At 38.0% G+C, this 19,130-nt stretch overlaps 1 protein-coding gene across 2 annotated transcripts in view; it reads left to right on the top strand.

Annotated features, from left to right (window-relative positions):
* Positions 1-19,130, top strand: part of LOC124722551 (7-dehydrocholesterol reductase) — a 131,250-nt gene that overhangs the window by 32,205 nt on the left and 79,915 nt on the right. The window contains exon 1 of one of the 2 annotated variants that reach the window (XM_047247693.1): positions 4,070-4,139. The exons of the other annotated variant lie outside the window; for it this stretch is intronic. Within the exon in view, the coding sequence (XP_047103649.1) occupies positions 4,091-4,139 (49 nt within the window). The 5' untranslated portion in view covers positions 4,070-4,090. Of the gene's footprint in view, positions 1-4,069; positions 4,140-19,130 lie in introns of those variants that run through there. 2 annotated transcript variants of the gene reach the window in all.

Raw genomic sequence — 19,130 nt, forward strand, 5'->3', positions numbered from 1 at the left:
ATCAAATAAGCAGAAGTATAATCAAAAACCAGTTACAAGTTAAATACATTTTAAAGTACAAAGTATTGGAAACACAAATTTACATTTTGGAGGCGAGGTGGAATTGTTAAGACGTTAAAGAAACTCAGTTCATTTGCAACTATCACATGTTCCACGGCAGGGGCGGTGGCAAGGGGGCGGGGGGCTGTGGGGCTATAGCCCCCCCCCCCATATGGAGTATCATATTACACTGGATAAAATGACTTCAGAAATCAGCGAATATATTACTTCAACAGATTCACTCATTTTGTTAGTAATTATGTAGCAATATAGGTTACAATGTATTTGAAACACACTTTAACAAAAGAATAAGAGCGGCAAATAGCTTACTATCTAAACCAATAAATATAATTTAGCTTAAAATGGGCGTCTTGTTATTTATTAATATATATTGGATGCATATTAATGTACGAGTAACACAATAATCAAGAAAGCTGAATATGCCTGGTATGCCCACCAACACTTAAATTGAAGACCCCAGGCAAAAACTTCGAAATCGCCGGACATCTGGGTCAAATCGTATTATGTTTCCGGGCACAAACATTCTGTAGACACGTTTTTACCCTGCACTCCAAAACAGTTACCAAAAACTTCTTTAAGCAACACCGAATTTTACCGTTTTCGGTGGAGGATCCCAACTCTCCTTTTGTTAAACGATATTCCATTCCCCCAACCCCCCTCCACCACCCTCTCCACCGCCATTAGCCCCCCCCCCCCACCCCTTGACTGACTTCTAGAATCGCCCCTGTTCCACAGTAAGATTCCATATTCTGTTTCAAGGTGCAAGTTGGTGCACGATCGAGGAAGCATAGCGTAACTATCCATATGTTATATAAATATTTCTAAAAATACATAGCGTTTTACTCACTATAAAATTATGTAACTGACATTAACAATATATTTGAAATAGCTTTAATATATTACACAGAGCTTAAATGTGTATAAAGTGAAATATTCACTGCAGCAAACACATCCTGAGTTCCTAGGCACACTATCCTCCTGTATGAGCTAGCTACAACGTTGGGCCTCTCTCACCCATAAAGGAACCATTGTGAGGTGACACCTCACATGTCAGCTCTTACTGACACACTTTTTTTAGTAAACAAATAAAATCTGAATTTGCCCCTGGGCTCAATGCTCCTTTGCTTTAATTCTTAGGCTTCAAAAGTACCATGAAAATAGGATTCACTGAGGAAAGTATTGTGATCGTCAGGCTACAACATCAAAACCTCAAGTTTTGGTACTGTGAACCGCTACGTGGCGCTCACGTGATCAGATCGTGACAGGCAAGTGGGGACATCGCTCTCATGGGACACCAGTATGGCAGTCCGATCATGGCGACGGTCACAGAGACATTAGAGGGAGATGCGCCTTAGGGCTGTAGTGAATGGCGTGTGGTCACAGTTAGGAGTATGTGACAGAAATCTAAAAACCACGTCGAGGATGCAAGGAGGATGCTTCGGGAACCATTGCTTTGGGTGGCTGTAGAAGACAGATCAAGACACAGTTTTAGCATGAGAGCAATGGGATTCAGTACTGAAGAACAGACATTGAATGGCATAATTCTTTCAGTAATGTTATACACTCAGACTGCAACAAAAATAAAACTGTAGCGCAAAAAACGATTGGTAGTAGCTTATCTAAAGCTGATCTCTTATTGTACACTGCTACCTTTTCGCTTGGGCCCATGTCCACTAATACATCACCAACCTTTTCTGATGCATTATTATACAGTCGAAGGATGCTGTACAATGTCTCCAGTTTCTATTTTCCCTCAAAAATTGCTGCTATGTTGATGGGATTTAGTGAGTACCTCTTAAAATCAGTTTTGGCTTAAGTGTTTTATGGTTGCAGATCTACTCCAGGAATTTCAACTAATCTGTAAATAATGGTCCGTTTTATTGAATTATTTTCTCCTGAGCACTTCTTTGTGTATTTCTACACTTACAAGGGTTAGTCATGAAGTTTTAATCATCAAAACGAAAAAAGAAACCAAGCTGTAATCAAGAAACGTGGTGCTGGTGCTAGTCCTCATATTCACCTTTCATTGTGATACATTTTACGCCAACGATAGATAATTTAGTGGAGGCCGTACAACACCTCCATTCTGTAAGCCGTGCATCGGTGGCTGGGGCTTACAGTTTGGCTCTGTAGCTCACCTTCTTAATGTCCCTGTCTGTGCAGATGATCACTCTCGATCGTGTTCCATTAATGAAGTGGTGATGCAACTGTTGTGACTGTGGAAAAATACAGGTCTGCTATTCCGTGAAGAGTATGCACATTTGTTTTAAGGGATGCTTACCACTTATTTAGTGCACGAGTTCTTGCCAGAGCAGTGTTAAAATTACATGAACAAAATATTACATAACGTTCCACATTCCTACCTACTTCATAAATCAGTACTGACACTTATGAATAATAATAATATTGGTCACACTTTCTGATCACGGGACCGATGCCAACGATCAGTATAACTATTCTCAGCATTTAACACACCTCAGTTCAAAATACTAACAATTGTGATCCGTGCTCTAATGTGCAGGGTCGGCACAACTCATCTCTCCTGTCAGTGACTGTGAAGCACTTTTACTAGTCAAGGTCATGAAAAAGCAATGCTTCCATGTATGTAAATGCTCTCAATAGCCAATGAGATGTGTAGACGCTGTCTTCAGGTGAACTTACACGCCTTAGCACCCAACCAAGACGCCGCAACAACGTGATATTCTAGCCAAATAGTAAGTAGGGCTTGTGACATATTGCACAACATTATGATTTGCTCAGCGCCAGGTTGCCATAAGTGTTATACACGCCCCCCCCCCACCTTAATTTTTTTCAAAATGAGAAATTCGCAAAAACAATGAAAAGTTTGAACTCAATGAGTCGCAAACCGTCTTGCCAGCTCCTTCACTAAGACTGTAGAATATTTCCTTGTTTGTTAATGAAATTAACATAGCTTGATCGGCCTTAAATATTACCTTGATCTTGTCTAATTACCGAAATACCGTAAAGTAAGCTAACTCTTACAAGATAAAACACGGCAAGTGCCATAGCCTGATTTCCCAGAAACTTCGCTCAGAGGAGTAGGAGTGTAAATAAGCAAACACGTGTCTCAGCTTATCCGTAGATACTCGACTGTTTCTGTCGAAACGACGATCAGAGCTTCAGACGTTATATATTGTTGTTTTTGGAGTGTACAGGCACTCAACGGTGAAGTTGTCAGAGCCATTACAAATATTAAAAGAAACTAATATGAGTGAAAGGGCTAAAAACGTTGGCACACTGACCCTTGCACTCACTTACTCCCACACTCCCACACAGTCACTCCATATTACACTTGGTAAAACAAAGGGGTGAAAGGTGTAACACCTGGGACGAAAAAAGAAGTAAAACGATAGAGGAGCTAAAACAATGGGACAGGGATATGTGACTAGCTGACCATTTACAAAGAAAGCATGGGTGAACCAGTTACCCTGTTGCCACATTAAGAACATCTCCGTAACCCGAAATAATTTAGATGCCTTTTAGCATGCGAGCTCAGCCGAAATGGTGGACAGTGGCTAGCGTCGCAGGCTCTCAGTTTTGCACCCTTTGTTCGAAATCCGATTATTGTTCATATTTTTATTTCATTTATCTAACCATGTCTGTAAAAGGTAGCTGTACTTATCAGGTTTGTGGCGTTATATTAATTGTAAAATTACATATGGGTTTCACAATAAGAGTCATACATTTATTCATATTATATAATATACGAATGTATTGTATTTTCAGGGGTTACAATCTTTTTAAATTCTCATTCTTATATTTCATTCTTATATCTATTCTTATATTTTATTCTGATGTTTATATTTCAGGAAGTTATGGTGCATTCCCTTGGATGGTACCAATCCTAGAAACATTCCAAATATAGAAATTCCGAAGACCATGAGCATCGCATGAGGGCAGGTTTACCACAGTGACATTCCTTTGTATGAATCTCCCTCGGGAAAGAAACGTCGTTAACACTGCTGAAGATTTCATGCGTTGGCAATAATTTCGCGGCAAACCACGCATAATGGATCCGTTTACCGAAAACTGGCTCCTCCAGTTGCTAATGAATCAAGGTACACTATTGGAATTTCACCGAAAACTTTAGACAAATTTCTGTCTGTCTGTCTCTCTCTCTCTCTCTATCTCTCTGTGTCTCTCTCTTTTTGTGTTCACCAGACATAAATTAGTAGACGAAAAAGGATATTATTTCAACATGCAATGGAAAACATCAGTATAATAATCTTCTACGGATATGTGTAGACAAATGAAAAATAAAATAAAAATAATAATCAAGTTTCGAACACAGGGCACAAAAATGTGAAGCCCCAACTGTACCATCACTGCAGCTGAATTATTTACTGTCTTAAAGGCACATAAATTTCCCGAACACTTTGACTATCGACTTCTCAGAAACAGTCAAGTATTTACAGGTGGGCCAAAGCATATGTTCGCTTGTTTTCACCTCTCTTCCACTGAGCGAAGTTTCTGGAAAGTCGGGTTATTGCAGTTGCCGTGTTCTCCTCGTTAGTTCTAAGATTATTCATGTTATATTTCAAAATTGCCTATAATGTTGACACCTCTCTTAGCGCAATGATGCCAATATTATTAATCACTACCATTACTCCTTCATTTCTCAGTCCTTTGCTATCCTCTTTAAACTAACGTTTACCTTGTCACATAATGAAACACAAAACGTAACTGTGCACACATATTTATGTACCTTGCTGTCTTTTTGAAAAAAGGCAGTCTTTTCACATTCAAAATAGAAACACTGCTCTGATGTGAGTTTAACTGGCGTGTTCTTCCAGCTGAGGATGAGTTGATATGGCATTGCATGATTTCTTCCCTCATTAATACTTCCGTGCTCCTGTGATATAGCACTTCATCGGTGTATCTTGTTTCCATGATTTGAGCTTTTACGATTATTCCACGCAAAAAAACCCATTAGTTAGTTAAAAGTCATTATAAAGGAAACCTGGAACATAATTACATGTTTTATTAATTTTTCACATATTGTATAGCTATCATAATATTTAAGCAGATTTGCTCCACCTCTGTTCTGTACTTTGGTATCATGGATGCTGTCATTATAAAAGTTCTTATACATCGTTAAGCATCCATCAGTATAATCTCCTGTTAGAATGCTTTTCAGCCTATTAAGACTGAGTTTTGTATTGCTACCTGGCGGGAAGCAACCTCAGCCACCTGCTCTTCTGCCCTATATTCATTTTTGTAGGCTCAGCCTCCAAATAGTCCCGCTAAGGGCCAGACCCCCTGCTGGCAGCCAATTCTCCTTTCGCTTGGCCTGCCATGTCACTGGCCCGTAAACACACCAGTCTAATTAGCGTTCCACTTCGTCCACTGCTCCGAATCCACTAAAATGGATCAAATGTTTTGGCTGCACACATTACAGAATTATTGTATTAAGAAAGTGAGTATTAGTACGTGCTTCGCTAGAATGCAGGCATCCTACATTCCGCCTATGAAATTTTGCTGTCCGACAAGCAGTTTTCATTCGGTTCTCTGTGCACACAACTCTTATAAAAGTATTTTTGCAACTTTTCACATATATGTAACAGTTTGCATTGATCCTTTGTTGTATATATTCTTGAAATCACGTAGTTACTACTCGTAATGCATATTATCACATCTGCAACTTCATTCCTTGATGTAATGACTGTGACGTTCATTGTTGATAAGATTTTCTGCTTTATGCCTTACTATCTTCCTCTCTTATGTCATAATCTTTCTGTATTTTATCTCATGATTACTTACCAGCTTACTTTTCTTCTTTGTAAGTTAGTGGCAGAAACATTCTTCGCTTGATACACTTCTCTTCACATCAGTACTGTTAGAGGCAGTATATTCATCACCAACTAAATAACCTCTGAATAAACTCTATATTATCATGTGGTGCACTGCATGTGACCTATTTCATTTAATATCCTTTACCATTTTCAATATTATTTAATAAACTGAGCTGTTTCCTCAGCTGGTTACCTATAAGACTCAATAACTTGCCTTTTCTACATTATGAGACATTTTTCTTTCCTTAAGACAGGTCTTGATCTTTTATCACATATAATGTGTTATTCATGAACCTTTTGTTTTTTCTTTCAGTTTATCTAAACACATTCATCATGCTCATTAGGTTCTATCTGATGGAATATGTGTTCATCTACGTGTCTGTATACTGGTCATAGTTTTGTAAAGCATACTGAGTTCGTGTTTTAGGATAGAACGACTTTTTTATGCCCTGTTGTAAATATCGTTCACCCTATGAATTTTATCCTGCTCCTATGCTATTCACCTTACCCCACTCTTGTTACTTTTTCTTTTGGACATCTTTTCAAGCTATATCTTATCTTGAAGTTTAGGTCTTGTTTGTTATTTACACATTTCCTAGTATATCTTCTCAATCTAGGTTTTTTAAAAATAACTCTAGAAAAATTAGCTTTACATTTCGTAAGACTGGTAGGATAGTTGGAGAATGTATGGTCATACATAAATTTATATGAGTATAAATATGGCCAGTGAGTTGGGCCTTCTTGCATTTGAAGTATATAGTTTGCATAGTAGCATAGAAAACCGCCTGAGGTCTTATTGTCAACTATTACAATATCTCTTTAAGTCTACAATATTGTACGCCCCTTTGCTTTAATTCGATCCACTGGCTACAATTTCTTTGCATTAAGGTGAGAAATACAAATTACTTTATAATGTCCTTCATACATCTCATAGAACTTTTCGATCAGTGCATTGATCTTGGAAGATTTGTGTCTAGTCTTAACTAACACAAAATCACTTCTGCTGAATGTTGCCTGTGATCCCTTATTTTTCTTTTCTCTGCCTTGTTCTTTGGTTTTTGTAACGCCTGATTCCTTTTCTCATCAATTGTGAGACCCTGAGTTGGGGGGAAGAATAGCGATTCTCCAATTAGGTTGGTTGGTTTCTTACCCATTAACACTTTAATGGTATACATTCCTCTAGTTGAATGTGATAGCTCATTCATCACCTCTTCAGTATCTGTGATATACCCATACCAGCTGGAATGCTTGTTAGAGCAATAGGTTCTGCATAACCTACTGAATTCTCTAGTAAATCTTTTAGAGGAGTGGGAAGAAGGATGACACTTGTAAATATATAATATATTTGATCTACTGTCAGAGTTGAGTGGAGAGAAGCCTCTTGTAGCTGTAGATATAGGGCACATGCAGCAGTCCTCAGCAGGTAGGAGGCCTAGGTCAGTTGTAAAGTCTAACAGAAAGAAGAAGGTTCTGTTGCTAGGTAGTTCGCATGGTAGAAGTGTGGGCCAGCTGTTGCAGGAAGTGTTGGTAAGTCAGTACCAGGTCACCAGCATTGTGGAGCCTAGTGCACGGTTGGCTCAGGTGACTGACAGCGTAGGGCAGTTATGTAGGAGGATCAGGTAGTGATAGTGAGTAGAGCAGGGAACAGTCTTGACGGCGACGGGGGATATGATGTAGGTGGTGGCCTGGTAAAGATAGCTACTCGAAATGGCGTCAATGGTGTGCATTTCGTGCAACTGTTTCAGCGTCATGATCGGCCTCATCTTAATGCGGCTGTTAGGTGCATTAACATGGGGCTGGAGAGGGCGCTGATGGCAGAGGGCATGGGTCACATTGCAGTGGTGCCAGTTTGGTCTATCAGTAGATCGGGTTTCACTAGGCATGGCCTGCACCTCAGTAGGTATGAGAAGTGGAGGCTCGCAAAGCTTATAGGTGACAGTGTTGTGGGTGGTGGTGGGATCACTCATGGAAAAAATCCTGTAGTAGTTGGTGTTAGAGATGCACCTTCTCTTAGACTGAAGTCGGCAGATGCACCTTCTCTTAGACTGAAGTCGGCTGATTGTTATACCTGCTTAAAGGAAGTCCCTCTAACTAAGGGCTCACCTTCAGAGGACGTCATGTTTCCAAGTAGAAAAGGAATTAGAATATTTCATCAAAATATAAGAGGTATTAGAAATAAAGTTAGTGAACTGCTTATAGATGTTGACTCTGAAATTATTGGTATATTGGAGCACCATTTAACCAATTGGGCAGTTCAGAGGCTTCCTTTACTAGGATACAGATTAGCTGGCTGTTTCTCAAGGAGTTCCTTGTGGGGTGGAGGAGTGGCTATGTACGTAAAAAACAGTATTCCATTGGATTCCATAGAAGTATCACAGCACTGCACTGAACAGATATTTGAATGTTGGCAAGTGAATTTAGTGAAACTAAACTTCTAATTTTTGTTGTTTATAGGTCCCCTGATTCTGACTTCAGAGCATTTCTGCTCAAGCTAGAGAGGGTTCTTGATTCACTTTGTAGGAAGGACCCGAAATTAGTTATATGTGGTGTCTTCAATACAAATTTTGTATATGATGGTGCAAGGAAAAGGATGTTGGTAGATCTCCTAAATTCATATGATCTGTTGAAGACTGAGTTGTTTCTAGCTAAGGTGCAGGGGAACAGTAGCACAGCCATAGACAATATTTTTGTTCATTCTTCATTACTAGATAGGCATTCTGTTAGTAAAAGGGTGAATGGCCTTTCAGACCATGATGCACAAATTTTCACACTAAAGGGCATTTGTACTCAAACAAATGTCACATGTAATTACAAACTATGTAGGAAAGTTAATCCAACAGAAATAGAGAGGTTTTTAAACCTTGTCATGGAACAAGGGTGGCAGGATGTGTATGGTGTTGATAACATAGATAATAAACATAATGCTTTCCTTAACACATTTCTCATGTTCTTTGAGAGTTTCTTTTCATTAGAATGTTCCAAATGGGGTACTAGCAGTAATGGGCACACCAGGTGGCTAACTAGTGGGATAAGGATATCATGTAGAACAAAGTGGGAATTATATCAAAATGTTAGAAGTAGTCAGAATCAATTACAGTAGCCCATTACAAATATTACTGTAAGGTGCTTCAAAATGTTATAAGGAAGGCAAAGAATATGTGGTATGCAAATAGAATAGCTAATTCACACGATAAAATTATAACTATATGGTCAGTTGTGAAGGAAGTGTCTGGTCAGCAGCACAAGGTTGACGATATAAAGTCAGTTCGTAGTAAAAATATTTCTGTTACTGATAAATCAAATATATGTACAATATTTAAAAATCATTTAATGAGCATTGCTGGTGAATTAAATAAAATTTTAGTTTCTACAATAAATCAAATAACTTTCTTGGCAACTGCCATTCTGAGATTGATGTCTGAAATACTCCTCTGTGATACAGGCAAGGGGGAGGCTGAGTCAATAATTATATCACTGGAGACTAAGGACTCTCATGGATATGATGGAGTGCCTAGCAGAGTATTAAACTACTGTACTGCACATGTTAGCCCTGTATTTAGCCATATTTGTAATTTTTCCTTTAGGAATGGTCAATTTCTTGAACAATGAAAGTATTCAGTAGGAAAGCCACTTTATAAAAGGGAGAAAGGGATAATGTAGATAATTTTAGATCTATTTTTATGCGATCAGTGTTGGCTAAAGTTATTGAAAAGGCTGTGTATGTAAGGATAATTGATCATTTTATATCACACAATTTGCTATCTAATGTACAGTTCGGCTTTACAAGTCATTTAACAACTGGAAATGCTATATTCTCTTTTCTCTGTGAGGTACTGGATGGGTTAAACAAAAGGTTTCGAACGCTAGGTGTATTTTTTGATTTAACTAAGGCATTTGATTGTATTGATCACAAAATATTACTCCAGAAGTTGGACCTTTACGGAATACTGTGAGTAGCTCACAATTGGTTCACCTTTTACTTTACCAACACATAGCAAAAATTCCTTATTCATAGTGTTGAGAATGGCTGTGATGTATGGTCTGAGTGGAGTAAGGTCAAGTTGGGGGGGGGGGGGGTTGCCCCAGGGATCAGTGTTGGGCCCACTCCTGTTACCTATTTATGTAAATGATATACTCTCTAGTATTACAGGTATCTCTAAAATATTTCTGTTTGCTGATGACACTAGCTCAGCAGTAAAGGATATTGTGTGGAACATTGGCTCAGTTTCAAATAGTGCAGTTCATGACCTAAGTTCATGGCTTGTAGAAAATAAACTAACGTTAAATCACAGTAAGACTCATTTTTTACAGTTTCTAACACAAAGTTCAACAAAACCTGCTGTTTTAATTTCACAGAATTCAGAATTGGCATACGATTAGTGAAACTGAACAGTTCAGATTTCTAGGTATTCAGATGGATAGTAAAGTGCCGTGGAAAACCCACATTCAGGAAATTGATCAAAGACTTAATGCTGCCATTTTTACTATTCAAACGGTATCAGAAGTGAGTGATTGTTCGACGTGGAAATTAGTCTACTTTGCTTATTTTCATTCACTTATGACGTATGGTATTATTTTTGGGGCAACTCTTCCCATTCTAAAAGGATATTTTTGGCTCAGAAACGGGCGGTTCGGGCAATAACTGGTGTAAGTTCAGGAACCTCTTGTCGACCCCTATTCACGAGTCTGGGTATTTTGACATTGGCCTCCCAATATATATATATATATATATATTTCTTACTGTTATTTCTTGTTAAAATATTAACTTATACCCAAGAATAAGCAGCTTTCACTCAGTTAATACTCATTAGAATTCAAACCTGCATTTGGATCGGACTTCCTTAACCTTTGTGCAGAAAGGTGTGCAGTATACTGCTGCATCCATTTTCGATAAGCTGCCAATCAAATTGAAAAATCTTGGCAGTAATCCACGCGCTTTCAAATCGAAACTGAAGAGTTCCCTCTTGCCTCCCTCCTTCCATTCTGTCGAGGAGTTCCTTGAAAAATTAAACTGAGCCTTATTGTATTGTTGATTGTGTTGACTTAAACTTGCGGATTGACTTTTTTCGGGTTCATAAACGTTTTACTTTTATCTATTCCTTTTATGTTGTATTTCATGTACTGACACGGTCCATGACCTTGGAGATTTGCTCCTCAGTTTGGTCCTACGGAACTTGACATGTAAATAAATAAATATGGATGGGTATTATCCCAAATGATCCAATGTTTCTTTCCAAATATTGGGGTGGAACTGAGGTATACCAGTTTACGTCCCCCTTTTATATAGCCATTTTTTGTCTTAGTAGCTAACACACTACTGTGCTTTTTCTCTGTGTATATAGTTTCACAAATTTTAGACAGACGTCTAAAACTACAAATAGATATATCAGTCCCTTTTGTGATTTCGGCAGTGGGTCATGTAAATCAACTACAGTCTTGTCCAAAATGTTATCAGGAATGATCAGATAGAGTTCTCCTTTTGCATGTAAATTTGAGAAGTTAGTTTTCTGATATTTGTCATATGTTTCCACCTTTATTAAACATGAAAGTTTCCCTGGGTTCTTCAGTACATTCCTTTACCCCAAAATGTCAATAAATGATATACTTATACTAAATGAATTTGTCTACATTTTGTTCTTGCTGGCAGACATTCCAGTCATTTGATTCATGATTGGTTCTTCAATACAAAACGCTATTGTGTAGTAAATAATATTTTCTAACTCTCACTCCATTTTTGTCCTCTCATCTTCGCTTCACCATTTTTAAGATTTCAGTTTGCTCTCTGTGCATGTTTTGACATTCATTTTTGATGTCCTGTAAATTAAAGCCTTTCATACACAAATTCTTAATTTATTTTGCTTTGATGTCACTCATGGTAACGTGATTCATATGAAATGGCAACCTAGACAATGCAGGAAGCTGCGTGGGGTATCTGGGTGGCCTTAGGTGGCTTGTCACAGTTGCGAGGTTCTGCCAGTCTAAGGTTTGAGTTCTCCCTCTGGAATGGGTGTGTGTGTTGTCCTTAGTGTAAGTTAGTTTAAGTTAGATTAAGTAGTGTGTAAGACAAGGGACGATGACTTCAGCAGTTTGGGCCCATAGGAACTTACCACCACTAGTGCAGCAGTCATATTGTTTTCTGAACCTCATCTGTAGACAACCTTAAACCCATATTCCTGTAACTCTAACACCCATATTTTCAGTTCTCAATGGGTTAGCTTGCAGTCTGAGGAGAAGGCTGTGACTCTAATTTATATATATATGCTATAACAAAAGCTGATCTTTCTGTAACCTAATAATTTATTTCCTATTTTTTTAATTTTCTGCTAGCAAAGTAGATTTTTTCCTTTTTTGTGCTGTGATCTTAAAAAATGCTGAACTAATCTCATATTTAGATGTGCCTTCTCCTAAACAAAAACTCTGTGATTGATCAGTGTACGACATTGTGATAGTTGTGCATGCTTCTTTCTTAATGTCTTCAAATTGCTTACTGCACTGGTTGGTCCATACCCAAGATGCATCATTTTTCACTAAGTCTAACAATACTTTGGCATTAAATACCTGATTTGTTATGAATGGCGATAAAATTCACAGAGGCCAAGAAATATGTTTATTTGTTTTCATTGTTGGGTTCACGAAAGATCCTGACAGCTTCAGTTTTCTCAGAATTCAGTCTTACTCTAGAAGTTGAAATAAAATGTCCTAGACATTAAATTTCCCTTTTCTGAAACTCTGATTTTTGAAAATTTGCTCTACTGCTTTTGGCTGCAAATGGCACTATAACTTATACCAGTATTTGTCTGTGGTCATGTCAATTTTTTGTTGCTGTGAGTATGTTATCTAGATAGATGGTTACCTTACCTTGTAAATCGTCACCCAATGCTGTGTCTAGCATACAAATTAAGGGTGCAGTGGATGTCTTCACTCCCAATGGTAATACTCTGAATTGGTAAAAGTGATAACTTTGCCAATTATAAATGAAGGCTGTGTATTTCCTAAACCCATCAGCTCAGCACACTTCAGAAAATAGCTGTTAAATTTATGCTCGATATCACCTTTGTATCATTAAATTTCTGTCAAAGTTCTTCAAGAGCCACTGGTTGATCTGTTTGTAGCATTATATATTTTTTAAATTGTCCTTGCATCTATTGTAATTTGTACTGGTCCATCGTTTTTGGGGCCACCACAACTGGACTGGAATAACTGTATTCTGATCTTTGGATTACAGGCCAGTCTAACATTCTCTTAATGCTTTTATCAGCCACCTTTCTTTTTGAGATTAGGATATGATATTGTCACATTCTAGAAGTATCATGAGGTATAACATTGTGTTTATACACGTACTTTTTCATTAATCCTAGTTCAGGTGAAAATACTCTATTTTATTTACTTGAAATGCTCTTTAACTCTTTTGTTTCTGTAGCACCCAAACCTGATATTTCTGAAACACCTTGTATTTTGTTGTTGCGAGTAGTTTCAGCATATATACCGTCGCCTGTATGTCTATTTTCAGTTATCAGTTCACCCTGTTTCTCTGGTGCATTTCCCATAAACCTTTCTTTCGCAGTCTATACTTTTACCCATGTATTCTTTTTTCTCTGTTTTACTGTACCCATTTTTGCATTCACATTTACATAGAGTTTAATGTTAGTAAAGTCTATCTTAATTCCTTTCTTTATTAACCAGTTCATGCCTAGTATTACCCTTTCAAACAAATGTGGTATCATCACAACTGTCTGCTTTATTTAAGTTATCTTCATGTCTTCTGTATTCTTATTAGCTTACTTTTAGCTTCTATTGCAGTGATTATTGTTACCCCTTGAATTGGTAACTATGGGACTGCATTACCTACTTTAATCCTGTCATAAGGGTTTTGTATTATTGTGCTGTTCTATGTTCCTGAATCTACCACTGCTATCACATTCACATTGTATTTCTGAATCTCAGTAGTAGGCTGATACGCTTCAGCAACTTCTCATTTGTCCTCTGCCATCAGTGCATCTTACAGAATCAGTGGTATGAGGAAAACCGAGGTCATCAGATATTTAACACAGTATTCTGAGCAACTGTATATTATATTTAGAAACAAATTAAACATGGGAAATAAAACTTCGTTTTTTAACTGAAAAATTCGAAAATTTTTGTTAATGAAACTTGTTTTCTACCATTTGAAATACCATGCTTTTCTGCAGGTATGTGTACTGTCACCTAATTTGTGGAAATAACTTTTTCGCTTTCTAATGGCTGAAGAACACTTTCTTAAAATTTAACTCTTATACAGTATGGCCTGTGCACGTGACTTACTTCTATCAACTTACCCTCGGTCAGTGAGTTCATCGAATTTATTGGCAATAGGTGAACGTTCCCAAGAAACCTACAGACACGTTTGTCCACCTGAATGACAAAATGTCATTATGACTAGTTTTTGGGTAATGCAGGTATTTGTAGTTTCCATAATTAATTGCAGCAGTATGGAAGAAGACAATGCTGCAGAGCTATATGTTGAATGTTGACGAAGGATATAGTAATTAAGAATTAAAAGCTTGAGCGCACTGACGTCACAAAGTAATACCTAAGTTGCAGAGTTGTCCAGTTTTACAGTATCAAGTTTTTTTGCTGTTATTTTCAGCTGAATGTACGAATGCAATCGCTTTAATTTGTGATTTATCTTTAATAGAACAAATAAGTTATTTAGTGGAATTTTTAGTTGCTTCTGGTTTTTCTAAGATTCTGCTTGCTGTTCTCAAGAATCTTTTGCTTGCATATCAGTTTATCGCTTATTTTCTATAAAAGAATTTTCAGTTGGTACCCATAATTTCCCGAGAAACCTCATCATCCTATCTTAATTATCAGTAACTTTTACTACCATTCTCTCACTTGACAATTCACCCTCACTATCGACAGCTACAGTGTTTGCTGATGTTGAGAGTTCACTTCCATGCAGTATACTCATTTCTGACCCATGATTATCAGTAGACTGCACTGTGTTGCATTCCGGTGCTCTACCAGCTGTGGGTGTGGGTTTTTAACAGAGATGAAAGTGGCATACCGTAAAATTTACCATGTCTGGCCATCTGTTACGTGAAGGGCCTCCCTCCTCGTCGGATGAGGTAATGACTTTCCATCTCATAAGAGCTTCTCTCTACTGTTACACCAGATACAAAGGTTTTCGGCGTGCTGCGAAGCTTCAGCTGTCGTCTGCTTGATGCCTCGTGCTTGATGCAATGTTGCCATCTTGATGCGAGGCGTTGCAAATAAAATCTCAAAGTCCTCTTTTTCATAGCACCAATTTTTAAGATAGCACTCAATTCATAATACACAGCGTTCCACATCCATTGTGTACATTTCCAAAACACTGACAGCCACTGATCAACACTGTTACATAATACTGAGCTACAGAAAAAAAATTGGCAAGGTTACTTCCAGTAATTATTGTTTAGAGATTCACACTTATTCAGTGTTCTACTGTTCACAGGTCTCTCTGATCTTGTGCTCTTTACTATTATTATTAATTAAATCATCGTAAAACCTCTGAAAGTCACTGTCCAATGGACTGAAGCCACAGAGTCACTGCTACTGCTAATTCACTGTGCGTTATCAGTTTCAGTACGAGCCTTCACAGTCACAGTCAGTCAAAATCGCCCCTGCGGGGGATGCCATTTACAACTCCTCTGCTCTAAAAACCATGCCCTGATGGCTTGGAGGTAACAGCATGACCATACACGTGATCCCAGTAGCTGGATATGTTCAGCATGAGATACACATGGTGGGGGTCTGTAGCTCAGCTTGCGTATTCTAAAGTTAATATCCCTCTCGCGGCCGAAGATTACGCTCGGTTGTGGCTCAGTTTAGGAAGTGATGCAACAACTTTTGTGACTGTAGGAAAATATGACGTTAATGTTCAGTAAAGAGCATGTACATTTATTTCAAGGGATGCCTATCATTTATTTAGTTCTGCAGTTTTTTTTATATTTAATCGTGTCAGAAGCATCATACATAAAATCAGAATGATTAACACATATATATCAAGTATATAACAAATACAAGAAGAATATAAAAGTATACAGATATATAAGCAGGGTCAAGCAGTTTTTTTTATTTTATGAAGTCTTGGACCAGAACTTGGCCACGTCCAGCACTTCCGGGTTGGCATTCATTAAATCCTTCCTGGTGCAGGTGCTTGGGCACAGCACACACTGCGTGGGGTGGATGGTGGTTTGAGTGTGTGCACAGTCACACAGCGCCGGTTCATTTGAGAGGCCCCATTTGCGCATATTCCCTTTGGATCGTGTGACACCAGAGCGCAGCCCATTAAGAGATTTCCATGTCGTCCATCCTTCCATATGGCCGGGAGGGAGTTCTTCGTTTGGGATTAACCATTCTCGAAGGTGCGCGTTTTCTTCTCGCCACATTGCCAGCCTCGTTTGCTGCGGTGTCCCGACGATGTTTTCTGCTGTGTGCAGGAAGCTTTTTCTAGATTTTAGTCGACGGTGGGCTGGCTGGTATTGGTACAGCGGGTGGGCAGGTGAGGTCAACGCCTTTGTCCTTTCCTTCCTGGCCGCTACTTTCCTTCTAATATCTGGTGGGGCCACGCCTGCCAGGCAGTACAACAGTGTTTAAATTGCACACACAAAATATTACATAAAATTTCACATAACTGTCTACTTTGTAAAACAGTACTTGTCCCTTGTTAATACTAATGTTGATCACACTTCATGGTCAAGGATTTAATACCCTTGAATGCGAGTCCAGAATGCTAAACAACACTGCACCACCTCGCTCGGTCAATCATTAACTTTTAGTTCCATGTGTTTCTTCAGATCTAGAACATTTCATATGTCTGTATGGTCATGGGTACTGTCTGTATTAACAGGCAGATTATTAAGGAACTTTCAACTTTCAATGGTTTGTAGCTTTAAGCATTCAATAATACTTAATTAGTTGACGTTCTTTTGTAATTACAGTATAGTCTGGTATTATTCTGTAAGAAAGTTAATAATACTAGGGCTAAGTTCTGCTGAACAGATGAGTAAGTTAAAACCTTTTTATACATCTTTCATCTCACCAAACCATTTCCCTTATGATATTTGTTCCGTCAACATATTTTCTTGTCTTCCCCTCAAATGTCATCACATAGCTTCAATTTAGGAATGAAGACTGTTTAATTTGGACATGCTCCTCTTCTACAGTCATAAAAAAGGAGTTAAAAATTTACTCAGCGTGCAGTGAAGTTGCATATTTGAGTGTTTGTGGTGTCACAAAACATATTTGCAGGCTAGGACGAATGAAAGGGAAACGCCTTTTACAGATACAAATAAAATACATTAGCGATTAGGTAAGATCTTAATTGGGACGCATTTGTCCATCAAGATCCATACAAGGTCCATCCTGGAAGATCATGCTGGTCTAGTGCGGATCCGCTCAATAGTCATCTAGAACGCCAGGATACAATACTGGGTCGGGAAAATTTGTTTCCTTCCATTCTAATGGCGGCTTGTCTCAGAATCATATATCTACATTAAAAGAACTGAAATGCTCTCCAAGATATCAACACCTCCACATATATTGTCTCGATAAATGCGAAGTATTGTAATTCAGTGCTTTTAAATTCTGCGCTGCTAAAACTTGCGGCTCTGATACAGTAATCAGTTCTTTCAGTTTCGAAATTGGTTGTTAGCTTCTTCTTCTTCGTCTTCGTCTTCTAAATAGCGGAAGGCATTACTTGATATGGTACTTGAATTCTGTACCCATTAATCCATCATTTATTTACTGTACAACGTATCTTTTTCCTCTTTGATATTAATGGGCGATTAGCTCTCATTGCACGTCTTCTGCACACGTTTCCATCATACATTTCTATAAGCTACGATATTTTTATGGGTAGTACGGTCTAAGGTGTCCTGTCACCTAAAGTTTATTTTTATTTATTTATTTGCAACATGTCCCGTTAGAATATTTGTAATACTGCGTATTTAGGATAAATTTTTGTACAAGGTATTCAAAGGATGAGTCTAATTACAACGAACTGCAATAGTATGGATGAAAAGTATTCAATTAATTATACTGGTAATAGTAAACGTCTATATGATCCATATAAGATTTTCAGGTAAAACATGTTTTTTTAACTTCAAGTAACATAGTTATTAATATGATCTGGAAGATTATTACATTACAAAATTTGTGAATTTCGTTCGAGTATAGCGTTACTAAAACTAGTTTACCGACGAGCATCGGCGTACCTTTTCTGTAATACTCTTCCTAAGTATGTCTCTCTCATTATTAATATCACGCTACACGCATCGACTGTTTGATCGCCCTATGTGCATGTACAAGCAGCTCTTGGGGCTAGTCTGAACCGATGATAGCAAGACATTAATTTTCCATGCGCGATTAACATTTTTGAGAGATTGTAACTTAATCGAAAGACGATGTTGAATAGCAGGAAAAAATCACCCCTTTTATAGTTTCACCCAATTCTCTTTACAACAGCAAACAGACACACTTATTTACGTTAGTTGCTAGTCAGAGATCATCCTCACATAAACGTAGTAAAAGCCTCAGAATTTACTAGTTCTTCAGAAAATCCTATACCCAGATGAACTAAGCGAAGGCCACGATGTCGATGAGAAATTCTTTGTTTTTGAGAGTAGAAAACAGGAGAGCCATGTTTTTGCACCATAGAAGACAGTCCCATCATTACATTACTGTCCTAATAAAAATAAAAAAAAACGTGTGGGTACTAAGGTTCCAAGCGCAAGGAAACTGATGTAGTGAGATAGGTATGCTGTGAAGAAATTCTATGAATCATCGCAAATGATCTGACAGGTGACAACAAGTTGGAGGAAAAAAAGCTTAAAATTTTGGAGGTGTAGTCAAGCATGTCCTGACCTGTGGCTAGAACATCTACATTCAATTTTATGGCAACAATCCTGCCGAATTTGAATCCGTTAAATTCTTTTAATAGGTTTGAATCTGTATGAAACAACTTGTCTGTACAACACTCTCACCTTCCGTCACGACTTGCCGTCACTATTCAAGGAAGATGTATCTACGGTGCGTATTTTAGATCATGGGTGAAGGGATAATTAGGTGGCACAGAGCATGCATTCAACCAAATACCACTGTAGAGTTAAAGATTCGTTCTACAAACACACCTACTTTCGAATCTCTCGTTTAATAAATTTACGTATGTCTGAGAAATCTATGGTCCCTCTTTCCAAAGAAAGCTAATTGTATTTTTCCGAAATCGATGATTTTTCT

The sequence above is a fragment of the Schistocerca piceifrons genome, chromosome X (genome assembly GCF_021461385.2).
Source record: "Schistocerca piceifrons isolate TAMUIC-IGC-003096 chromosome X, iqSchPice1.1, whole genome shotgun sequence".
NCBI classification, from domain to species: Eukaryota; Metazoa; Arthropoda; class Insecta; order Orthoptera; family Acrididae; genus Schistocerca; species Schistocerca piceifrons.